This window comes from Gopherus evgoodei, chromosome 2 (assembly GCF_007399415.2).
Source record: "Gopherus evgoodei ecotype Sinaloan lineage chromosome 2, rGopEvg1_v1.p, whole genome shotgun sequence".
NCBI lineage: Eukaryota > Metazoa > Chordata > Testudines > Testudinidae > Gopherus > Gopherus evgoodei.
This window is the reverse complement of record NC_044323.1, coordinates 190,200,667-190,213,269: the sequence shown is the minus strand read 5'-3', so window position 1 is coordinate 190,213,269 and position 12,603 is coordinate 190,200,667. Positions and strand designations below refer to the sequence as shown.

At 39.6% G+C, this 12,603-nt stretch overlaps 1 protein-coding gene across 3 annotated transcripts in view; it reads left to right on the top strand.

Moving 5' to 3' along the window:
* The window catches only part of NFATC1 (nuclear factor of activated T cells 1), a 143,802-nt gene that overhangs the window by 54,480 nt on the left and 76,719 nt on the right, over positions 1-12,603 (top strand). For all 3 annotated transcript variants that reach the window (XM_030552598.1, XM_030552599.1, XM_030552600.1), the window contains exons 4-5: positions 6,638-6,840; positions 10,325-10,497. In XM_030552598.1, coding sequence (XP_030408458.1) covers positions 6,638-6,840; positions 10,325-10,497 — 376 coding nt within the window. The remainder of the gene's footprint in view (positions 1-6,637; positions 6,841-10,324; positions 10,498-12,603) is intronic.

The window sequence follows — 12,603 nt, the reverse complement described above, 5'->3', positions numbered from 1 at the left end:
ATGTTCACATTAAAATAACCCATTGGCAAATCCTACCTGTAATTTTCAAATACCATTAATCTCCTCCCACCCCTGTCATTTTGCTAATTTAAGAGATGGACCCAAGGTGCAGAGTTTGGATCCTGATCTGAACTTCCCAAAGATCCAATTTGCTCATTTTTGGAGGCTTGACTTGGTCCCATCTTCTCCATCACAAACACTACCTTGTGATTAAAAGTTTACTATCTAAGTAAATCTTGCTGGTGAAGGGGGGTTGTTTGGTATAGTTTTTTGTTAGTGGTGGTGTTTTCCCCGTGCTTCTCTGGATGTTACAGCAATATCTATTTGCTCTTAGAACACTTCAGGGACTGGATGTGGCAGTATTAGCAATACAATTCTGTATGCAGCACGTACTATAGGAGAAAAGTTGGGATTTTTTTTTTTTGGCGCTGTCAAGATGAATAGCAGTTTATAAGTGAAAATCAAGATATCTCAGTGGGAGAAGGTGTTGTGAAAGAAGTGACTTCAGGGTTTAGGAATTTCAAAGAAACCTTACTTCAGGCAACATTAGCATGATTATGATTTGCCAACCAGTGTGTCCTGTTTCTCATTGTTGCACAAAATTCCATATGGTGACACGGGGCTTAATTCTGATCAGAGTCACATTAGTGTAAATAGGAGTGACTCCATTAATTTCAGTGCAGTTAGATCAGTATAAAACTAGGGTACATGAGGTCAGAACCAAGTTCAGAATCTCCATTACCAGGTGAAATCAAATACCAATTGATACTATTTGATATCTCTCTCAAAATTGAGAAGCACAGATTAATCAATGATTAGTCAATATGACAATAGAAGATAGATGACCTATTTTCACTCCAAAACCAAAGCAGAGATCTTTTTCCATGTGCTTAACCTTCGTCTGCATCTTTTAGTCTATATTAAAACAAGGTCTTGGAGAATGTACTGCACTGAATGTTCAAATTTACTCTGCAAGGGGGGGAAATAATCCCTCACCAAAACTACTTTGGGTCTGATTCTCATTTGCAGTAAAATCCCTTTGCACTGCTCCAGCAGAGGCCTTAGTATAAATTAAATTCAGGCCCTTTGACTGCAGACATACTCATGCCAGATAAAATGTGATCTATAGGAGAGCAACATTTTTATTATGAATAATGTAGCTGAGAGCAACCTTGTTGCCAATGTTCAGCCACTGGAGTATTAAGAGAGCAGCTTCTGCTTTGGGACTGTGTTACAGAGGGAAAAGGATAAAAATAGGGTGTCTGACGCATGCATCCCATGCTGCAAGCCAAGATACAGAAATCTTTATAACCAAATACAGTATTCCAGAACATGCATGGAAAATATGCACGTGTGTGAGTGTATAAAACTTTTTCCTAACCAATAGGAATGCTCATTCCCCTTCCTCCCACCACCTTCCTCTTTTACAGGCATCTTATACATATTTCCTTTACCTGTTTACAATTGTAAAAGTCCAGTGACTCTATTCCAGCTATGTCTTCACTGCTCATCCTCCGGTTCTTGTCACACTGCTCAATGTGACAGTGCGTAAATATTTAGAGAGTGCGGCAGGATATTCTTTCTTGTGACTAGTTCAGAGAGAGCAAAAGCTAGTCCATTCTCTAGACATCTGCTAGCTGCCAAAAAATCATCAAAAGCCCAAGTCGGTCTGTCACAGCTATTGATAGTGGTTGCCTGATCTAAAATTAGGCATGCACCGTATGAGTCCTTTTAAAATGTTAATCCTTGCATTAGATTTTGTTGCTTCTGTTGGCATAGGGGATTATGTGACATAATGCAAAAGTAAATAATATGATGCAATGGATAAAACTTAACGGGAAACACAAATTTGAGATCAGGTGCCTCCTACTGCGCGGCTAGATCCTGCAGCACTTACCCAAACAAAACTTCCATTGCAGTGGATAACATGAAGTCAATGGAAATTTTGTCTGAGTAAGGACTGCAGGGTCAGCTCTGTACTGATTAGCTTAGTGAGCAAATTATCAGAATTATTTATTTATATTTTTTCACTAAGTGGGCAGTTGAGCATTAATGACTTGTCGGGGCTCAAATGTCCATGTTCATTGAGTACCATAAATAATACCTATTTTCAGATTGGGAATTAAATAGGTAACAGGGAATAGGTCTTCAAAGCCAGCCAAGTAGTTCATCACCAATTGAGGTTATTAGGCAAAGAGCTGCAGTCTTTCCCAGGCATACAGAAATCATGAGCTGAGCCCCCCCCCAAATCAGGGTTGGCTTAAATTTAAATTCATGAGTGGCTTAAAATTCATGACTCTTAAAAAATAAATATATTTGGGATCTTTTTTATTTGTTTTCTGGTCTTTAAACCTTTCAGGGTCATATTTTCAAGCTTTTTCTCCACAAGCAAGTGGGTTAGAAACTCAGGTTTCTTTTTTAAATGAAAGCTGAGATTCTCACATATTAACTTGACCCCAGGAACTGGGGCTGTAAGAAAAACACCAAATATCCTGATGTGAGAGTCATGATAAAATCGTGAGAGTTGGCAACACTGGTCAGCTTTGATTTAAAACAAAACAGTCTTATGATAGCAGAGCCGGATCTGAGTCTACCATTTCTTCAGTCATTTTGTCCTGATTCAGGAAAACATTTAGGGCCTTAAGTACATGCTTAGTGTACTTCTTTTGCTGAGTCAGGGCTTTGACAGTTCTTCACTTAGTATATTTTAACTAAAATCTCACACTCCTTAATATATCTAGATCCATGTATGTTTATTTCAATTTTTCATTGTCCATAGTGAGTGAGTGGAGTTAGAAAAGAGAATCTTTAAAAAAAAAAAAAAAGTAGCATTATGGAGTTATATATTTCATCTCTTTCGGTAACTTCCAAATCAAATTTGTTTAGATTACAAGTAAAAATACATTTCTTGCCAACTCTGTATATTCCACCTGGCACCTAAAAATCCAGCTGTATTTTTTCTGCCTCTTACATCGTCGCCAGTTCTGCTCTTACATCAATGCTAAGGTTCTATGATTGGAAATGTTGATGAGGTATGAGGCAAAATAGATTTCAGGTCACTCTGCAATGGCTGTATTGAGTCTACTCTGGTAACAGTAGTAAACAGCTATGACTCTAAGGCATGCAGGGGCAGATCCACATTGAGGTGCCTGTTCTACAGTGTCATGGCTTGTGCTATAATTGCCCTTTAACTGTTCAGACTGGATCTTGAGACGTTAGGAATTAAAGGTGAAACATCCCATTTTCATATACAATATAAATATATATACTTACAAGTCCTTTTTGTCTCATAGAGAGAGTCAAGTATTTTGTGTGTGATACTATTTTATGCATTAAAATTGGATTGTGTATAATATTAAAGAAGACATTAGTAACTATATGCAAGATTAACAGTAGGAGTCAGATTCCTAAAGTAGAAAAAAACAAAGCTATTCTTTTTAAACCTGAAAAGACAGTGAGGATAACATGTTCTGAAGACCCTGCTAGTTTGATGAGCAAGTTACCACAAGTGATATAGAAACATGGTAAATGTAGAATCAAACCAGCAAGAGGCTTCAAATTGCTGCAGTACAGTGATATATAACCTTCTTGCAGTTATGCTTAAGCTGGTGGCATTAAACCCTTGCTGGAAAAGTGTATCCTTGGTTAAATCTTCCCTCTGAAAATCTTGGAGATATAACTTCTTACACTCATTCAGGCAGCAAATTAGAAAGCCCCTGCTCATGTTAGGTTTTGATTCAAAAGAAAATAAGACATTTCCCTGCTGCTTGTGGCTGTTGAAGTTGTTAATTGAACTAAGGGATACAGACCATGGCACCTGTTTGAAGTGAACACTCAGACTTAGGTATCCTTTTATCTTATTCTAGTACCAGCATTGGCTTAGTGCCATGTACTAGGGGTTCAGAAGAGTTAATGAAAATCATAATGCATTCAGCATCCCCCCTAATAAGCCATGCCTGCTTGCATTCAACCAAATGGGTTGTGGGCCACCTGTTGCTACACGTAAGGGCATAGGAGGGGCTAGTCTTTAAAGAAAGAGAGAGAGAAGATGCTAATTGAAAAATCAGACTTTCTAATTTTACTTCATTTAGATTTATATTTGGTAATGTTAATATAAAAAAAATAAAAATACAATGCTTTTAAAACACTTCCTGCTCAAACTGCAGGTCAAAGCCATTTATGTGGTGTCCTAGCAATGCAGATTGGATAAAATACTATAGCAATGTAGCTGAATCACTCTCTTTTTCCCCCTCCCTCCATGTATATTCTTTAGATAAGAAAATAGAAATTGCCAGACCAGATAAAAACCATTTGGCCCAGTATGTCTAGTCTGGCCACTGCAGAAGGCAGGGGTGTCTGAGGCTTCAGAGGAAGGTGAACAAATGCACAGTACGCCTGATCAGTGCTGCGTATGTGAGGAAATTTCCTGACCAATGTTGTGATTATCTAAGAACCTACAGTATGAGATATGATTAACAGTACTATAAGATGTGCATGTACTGGGGGAAGGGGTTAATGTTTGTATGTATGCTCTACAGGATTTTGCAGTTCCTCAGGAAGGACTTGATTGGGCCAGAATAGCTTGAGATCTCATCTTCTAGCAGCATTTCAGTTCCTATATGGTAGAAATACCAAAAGAAGACCAGACCTCATGTTGTTATTTTGACCCCCCGCAATTGGTTTCCTGAGCTATTACCTAAAGAAAAAATAAGCAAAATACTAGTATCTATTATATTTGACTTTGGGTTTAGCCACATATTACTGTTTTCAGCTGTTTTGTATCAGAGGGGTAGCCGTGTTAGTCTGGATCTGTAAAAGCAGCAAAGAATCCTGTGGCACCTTATAGACTAACAGACGTTTTGGAGCATGAGCTTTCATGGGTGAATACATGCATCTGAAGAAGTGGGTATTCACCCACGAAAGCTCATGCTCCAAAACGTCTGTTAGTCTATAAGGTGCCACAGGATTCTTTGCTGCTTCAGCTGTTTTGGGGTTTGTGTTGCATCTGGACACACAGCAACTAAAAATGCTATTCATAAAATGACTATTTACAGCACCTGGGCAACTTTGTGTGAACTATTAGCAGCAGCCACTAAGCTTATACCATATTGAAAAGCTAGAAGATTATGTACCACTAATGTACATGTGGCAAAAAGCACACCCAGTGCTCTCCCAGGTCCCTGCTGTATCCTCAGTGACCTAAGGATGGATCTTAGCAGCCAAAGAATTCAGAACCAATTTTGGTTGGTAATATTTTTCTGTGTCTGATCTGATGATGATATTAGGAAAGAGCTAGTTTTGAAGTATCTTGTTTTAGAGACAAAGACGTAAATGGGAGGAAACTATAGAGCCCTTTGTGTCTGACTAGTGCACACTTTTGCAAGCAGCCATGGGCTCCATTTGCCATGGCATTAGTGATGAGAGCCATCAGCAGTTCTCCTGGCCCCATGCCTGCCAGCTAGTAGTCAGACACTACGGAAGACTTAACCAATTAGGAGAGTTCCTTCTGCACTCCGCACACCCCCATCTGCTGGCTGGATTTGCTTGGTTTGAGTGTGCTGTTTGTTATTGCAGCCAAAACTATGATCTGAGACCCTCCTAATCCGAAGGTGACAGATCAACCAGGTGAGCCAAACCAACAGGGGTTGAGCTAAGATGGTCTCAGCTTGAAGTCACTCTTCGCTGGACGATATCTACAGTATGGTCACTTTTGATTAAGTTTTCGTTGGGGCTTCATTTAAATCTAAACGTGTGTCAGTATCATGAGAGGGGTAGCTGTTAGTGTTATCAGACTATTGGAGTAAATATCCAAACAGTAAACCAGCATGATCATTTTTGGTCAGCTATTCATGTCCCACTCCATTAGGTCAGTTTCAGATCTCTTCTACACCCATGTCACTCCATCAGTGCAGCAGCACCACTGCCTGAGTCACTGTAGGTTGACACCAGTGTAAATTAGACCAGACTCTAATCCGCTGGGCGTGATTCTGCTCTCACACCAGCATACATAACTCTGACATCGGTAGGGTTACTGTGGAATAGGTGAGTCCCATTGACTTCAGTGAGATTTGTGTGCAATTATCCAAGAATTTGACACTTAGGTGAACAAATCATCTCATGCATATACTATATCCCCAGTCTATCCCAGGCAGCATTTACCAGCATTTTCAATTAGTTAAATTTAAAAAAAGGTGGAGGGAGGGGAGATACACTAACCACACCTTCTAGTGATGGTGGGGAATACGGGAAGTTCAGGGATGAATTGTGATGGTCCCTTCCAGTTTCACATCCGTTGGTTCTGCTGCCCCTAGTATTACAGTGGGAACATTGATTCCATTGTTTTTCACAGAACACTGCTATAGAGAAGTAATATGAAGTTTTTTGAATGCATGCAGCAGGACTATTTAAAAGCTAACTCCAGTGAAAATGCCTCAGGTAACTGAGAATAATGAGATGTTTTCTGAGTGCACCTTTTTTAATGTACCAATATTATGTTACAGGAAAAAAGGGGGGTTAACACTTAGCACCTGTCACAAGTTTTCTCCTTGAATTAGACTCTCTTGCTTGTAAAAATTTAATTGATTCCCAGCAGTTTATGTGGATGGTGCTTAGTAGGAGTTTTCTGTTCTCTTGCCAGCTACATGGTTACTTAGAAAGTGAGCCGCTCATGCTACAGCTGTTCATTGGGACTGCAGACGACCGCCTGCTGAGACCTCATGCCTTCTACCAGGTTCATCGAATCACAGGGAAGACTGTTTCCACCACCAGCCATGAAACAATACTTTCCAACACCAAAGTCTTGGAAATTCCACTTCTACCAGAAAACAAGATGAAAGCAATGTAAGACCCATGCACTGTACCTGACTGCTTAGCAGTTTCCTCCCGGTCTGCCCACCTGATTTTTTTTGTTGAGTGTATGCTGCTGCTTTTTTTTTTTTTCCTGCAGAATGTTATAAATAATCCAGCTTCCAGCAGATTGCCCCTAAACAGATTAATGCCAGAAAAAACTTCTCAAATATTGACAACTGGTTAGTTTCATTCTAGAGTTTCAGTCAATGTCCTTATTTGCCATTTAAAATGAGTATCTCAGTTACAGAGCTGTAAATATCTTCTGCCTCAGCTCCTGCATTTAGGTTCTAAACATGACACCTATTTATTCCTGTATGCAGTACTACAAGGAACAGGACCCATTAAAATTTATCTTTGGGTTGGGGGAAATGTCATAAAGAATATTTCCAAATAATTTAGCTTTTTCTAAGATAAATAGAACATCTTTTATTTATTAGATAAAGAATCATTATTCTTTTCCAGTGAAATATGTTTAGGTAAAGACAAAATAAAGTGTGACAGTAGAGGCAAAACAATTAAACTAAAATTAGCAAAGATACATTTATTTCTCAGTTAGAGCAAGGTATAATTATTCTTACAATCTCTAAGGGTGAAATTCACTCCTTTGCAGAGGGGCCTATGCACCTTTTAATTCCCAGATTAGGTCTTAAGTGAGATATGTGTAAATCCTCTTTACACAGGTGAATTTCATCCTGCGATAATACTGAGAGAGTGAAATTCATCCCAGTTCACAGGGCTTGTATGAGGCTCTCCAAATCCTTTAAGCTCCAGCATTAAGGTCTCAAGTGATATAGAGAACCTTGTGTGGGTCCTCTGAATTTCACCTAGATGTATACATATATTGGGTGAAATCCTGGCCCCACCAAAGTCACTGGCAAAATTCCCATTTACTTTAATAGGACTGTAATGTCACCCATAATGTTATATGTTTGTATATTTATTTACATATCTACTTTTGCAAAAAAAAAAAACAAAAAATCAACATGCAAACAACAACAGCAGCAACAACGTGTATCAGAGGTCTGAATTAACTCCATTAAATCTCAGAATATACAAATTAAGGCTAAAACTCTGTGTGTTTAATTCATTTTACAAGAGCTACAGTGGCACTTGCAGCAGGGCTAATGGGGACCAGAGTGATTGCTGAAGGCTCAAGATGTTGGGACCTCTAGACTTTCATTATGCAATATAGTAGAATCGCCCTGCAACACTTTTGGCCAAATTGTCTGCAGGTGTTAATTGACACAGATCCATTCAAGCTATTGGAGCTGCACCATTTTATACCAGCAGAGTATTTCTTTGGCCCTCTATCTGATTTTTTGACAAGTAAGTAATATATTATTTTTTCTGTCACTATAATCATTATGGTAAAGGTGGCTGAAAAGATCTTGTGCCAGAGCTGATCAATCTTCATAGCAAGTTTGCAAGGCTATAATAAACCGGGCTAGGCGAATAATTGATTTTTTGATTTGGTGGCTGAACTGAAAAAACAAATAAAAAATGTTTAGTTTTAGGTTTTAGGGGTTTTTTTTCTCTTAAATCTAGCTAGAATTAGAAATAAAATATTTCATTTCCACATTTTTTTTAAACAAAACATTTTGGCTTTTTCATAATCTCCTCCTCCCCCGCCCCCGCAATTTCTTTGGCCAAAATTATTTGCTCAGTTCAACGCAAATTGGTGAATAGTTTTGGTAGACCCCAAAGTGCGATTTTCAGCATGTAAACTATTCATCCAAAAAATGTCACCCAACTCCAGTAATAAAGTCCCATCAAGCATCACATACAATGTTTTGACGTTTATAGGACTTTATATCTCTATGGCTTAGGCCTCACACTTCCTTCATCTTTAATCCTATTGTTAAGATTTCATGAAGTGCAAGTCTTTCTTACAATTATGTGCATTTAGGCCCCAGTGCAGCAAAGCCCTTAAGCACATGAGAAATCCCATCTGCATTCACTAAAGTAGTCAAGCACATGCTTAACTTCAAGCATATGAGCATTGCTATTGGCTTCAAATGGGACTGCTCAGATGCTTAAAGTTAAGTGAGTTTAAGTGTGTCACTGTTTCAGGGTCTTAAATTAGAACCTTAATTAATGGTGTGTTAAATACCTTTGTTTTTAAATAGAAGCTAAAAATGGTAATATACACAACATTAGAAGTGCAGTATCTACGCCTTTGTATTGTATAGATCATTGTACAAAATGTTGACATTGACACGGATACTCCATGGCTCTTATGGCTTCTTCTGTCAATGCATATTATTAATCCATTAACTGGCAACACTGCATCTCTGGTCTTGTCAGCAAGGGCCTCTGTTATTGTTAAATCCACACTCTTAAAAGGCATGAAGGCCAAAACTGGTGATTGCCTTCCACAATTCATGTTTGCAGAGTGTTTGTTTGGTGAATAATCTGTCAGTTTGCTTCAGAATAGAATTCTAGATGTCTTGGGGAGGTAGGGTGACAATATTTCGCAAAAGGAAAAACGGGACACTGTGTGGGGCTGGCCCGAGCCCTGCCCTCCCTTCCCCCCCTGCACATGGGGCAGGCCTGAGCCCTGTTGCCTCCCTCATGCACAGAGCTCTCATCCAAGTCCAGCCTGCTCTTCGCAGGGGGCTGGTGTTGCCCCTTACCTGAGCCCTGCCTGTCTCTCCACACGGCTGGCTAACTGCTCGCCCAAACCCTGTCTCCTTGCCATGTGGCTTCCGGCCAAGCCTTGTTAACACACACACACACCTCCACATGGCTGGTGTCACCACTTACTCCCCCGCCCACACACACACACATGTTCCTCTGTGCCCGCTAGGGGTGTGTGCCCCACTTTTTTGACAAAAGTGGGCATATGTCCTGCTTGCTCTTGCCATCTGATCATCAGTTGGGAAGAGCAAACAGGACAGATGCCCACTTTCACCAAAAAAGTCAGGATGGCCAGGGCAGGGCTTAAAAAAGGGACTGTCCCAGCCAAAACAGGATGTATGGTCACACTATTTGGGAGGGAGGGGAGAAGTGAAACTGATTGAATGAATTTACATGTGCACTGGTTATTTTATCTAAGTGCAAAATAAAATTAAACTGTGCATATCCAGAGTAATAAAACATATGCTAGAAATCCATATCCAAAAGGAATGATCATGCATGCATAGTAATAATGTCAAAAATCTTAGTGTTTCTGCAGTTTTACTTCAGTTTTTTAGTGTATCTCTTATGTGCATTATGAATTAATGTTCTGCAATATTTAATTTTGATATGTCCATGCAAATAAGTCCAGCAGGACTAGCCTTACTAGTGGGCACTATTTAGGAATCCCTACCTGTCCCAAAGATCCTGTGAAGATGTTAGGCTGGGTTTTAAATCAATAAGGTTTTAAATAAATAAATAAATAAAAGCAGGGGAGGGAAGGTAGATATGTTGTATTTGTGACTTTCTGGAACCTGCAGAGTGTTAATTGAAATGTCCCATGTCGTCTTTTGGACAGCATTGACTGTGCTGGAATATTAAAACTTAGAAATTCAGATATTGAACTACGAAAAGGAGAAACAGACATCGGAAGGAAGAATACACGAGTGCGGCTGGTCTTCCGAGTTCACATCCCACAATCCAGCGGGAGAACTCTGTCTCTGCAAGTAGCGTCCAACCCTATTGAGTGTTGTAAGTAGCAATAGCCTTCTTGTTCTTGCCAGGTATTGTACAACCAATTGCCTGACATACAGCCTGTCCTTGTCAGTATGTTAAATGTTGTTTCATCACATCTTTCCATTGTCTGAAACGTGCTGTATCTCTCAAAAGTATTTTGCATGTCATGAAAAGTATTACCCGTTTCCTTGGCAAAACAATATCTGGTCCCTTGCGCATTCACTCCTACAGGAAGTTCCTTTGCAATACAAGAAGAGCCATGTTAAGCTGGTGTTTGAACTTGAATTGACTTGGGCAAGTTCCTTTATGCTGAGAGGCCCTTTCACAGGGGTAACTGCTCTTAAGAGTTTTGGAGAGCTCCAATCCAGCCCCATTTCTCCCCCACCAAAAAATCTCTTTGACAAGGAGCTAGTGAGATATTTAAAATTGCCATATTAGTGTTAGTTTACTGCAGTTTCAGGAAATTCCTAGAAACTGACCTTCAGTATTGGGGTCTTTTTAATAGAACAAACATCACTTTATAAACCTGTCAGATTTGGACATAGACTTCTCTTCCCCCCCACGCCGAAGCTCCCATTTCATTCTTGCTCCATGAGCCTATTAAATACAGAAAAAGCCCTTTGCTTCATTTAACTTTACAGTTTTTGTCTAGCTGGGGAAAATCAAGTTTCATTCTAACTCCTGTTGCTGGATGAAATCCCACAAGCTTTTGGAGGTTCTTTTTTACTCAGATTAGCAGGCGCAAATTCAGATTCTAATTAACTGAACCCTTTTTTAGAGGATCCTTTACCTATCTCTTTTAGTTCCCTTTGTTCCCCTGGAAGCAGCAACACAACTGAGAACAGTTTGACAGTCTGCCTTCCCAAATTGCCGTAGGCGTAGGATCTCAGCCACGGCACTCTTGAGGGGGAGGGAGGCTCTGACCCTTCCATCATTCCCCCACCCTTAGCATCAAGTTTTGTTGGTGGGTTCAGAACCTGCTGCTGCTCTTTGTGCCATTCCTAGGAGATGTGCTCCAGACTGCACAGCATACCCGGGAGGCCCTGTGTAATGTATGATTTGGGGTTTCTTGGAAGCACAGTGTCCTTTTGGGTGTGTCTAGAGAAGAGGAACCAGAGAAGAGCAGACTCAGATTCCACCACCAGAAACTGATGTGTATCTATCAGGTCTTGAGACTAAAAACCCTTTTGCCTACAATTTAAAACCTCTCCTTCCCAAGCCGATCTCATTTAAAGAAACAAACATTTTTTTCTAAGAAAAGTTGAGCCTGTGCTATGTATGAAGAGTAGCAGAACCTCCCTAATACTAAGAGCTAGAATGGCACAAGCTGGTGTCCTAAATACTATATCTATAGCTATATAATAAATATATATGTATTTATTACATTTTTTCCTTCCTCCCCATTTCAGGATTCTTTAGGCTAAATTTTGCTAAGGATCAAATTCTAGCCTGAAATGCACCTACAAGTAAAGCCAAAAATGAGAGCAAAAATAGCCTGATCCTACCCCCCAATTAAATCTATGAGTGTAGGATCAGGCTGTAATGCCTAATATGCCAAATTCAATTAGCCAGTAAAAATGAGGCTGGCTACATCTGTGTGCCATGGAAATCAGGGTTGCAGTGTAAAATACTATGGACTGAGCGGCAGTGCAGTGTATTATCGCCAAATAAAGCAAATATTATTGCAATATGACAAGTGCAAAACAAAGTGTACCGTATGTTACTTCAAGTGCAGAAATCTGAAATAAGCAAGTGTCGAATACTCCATAATCCTTTGGTGCATGTGAGATCAGGAGGACCCAGTAATGTGGATCAAGTACACGTGTCATTCTCTGAAACACAGGTGTGCAGGCTGAATACCTCAGTCAAGAATGATAAAATATGTGCCATGAGGATATAGGATACTGTTTGCATGGTCCATGTGCAATTTGGTACTCAGAGCTTAATAGAACCATGCTCTCCAGCCATAGTCTGTAACTGGGTTACTGAGATCATGAGATCAATGCCATATAAATATTTGGCATAAGTATGATAGAATATGACTTTATGTTATGGGAAATTCCTTTAAAAATAAATAAAATAAACATACCATTTTAAGTAACACAAAACAAACTGGCTTTT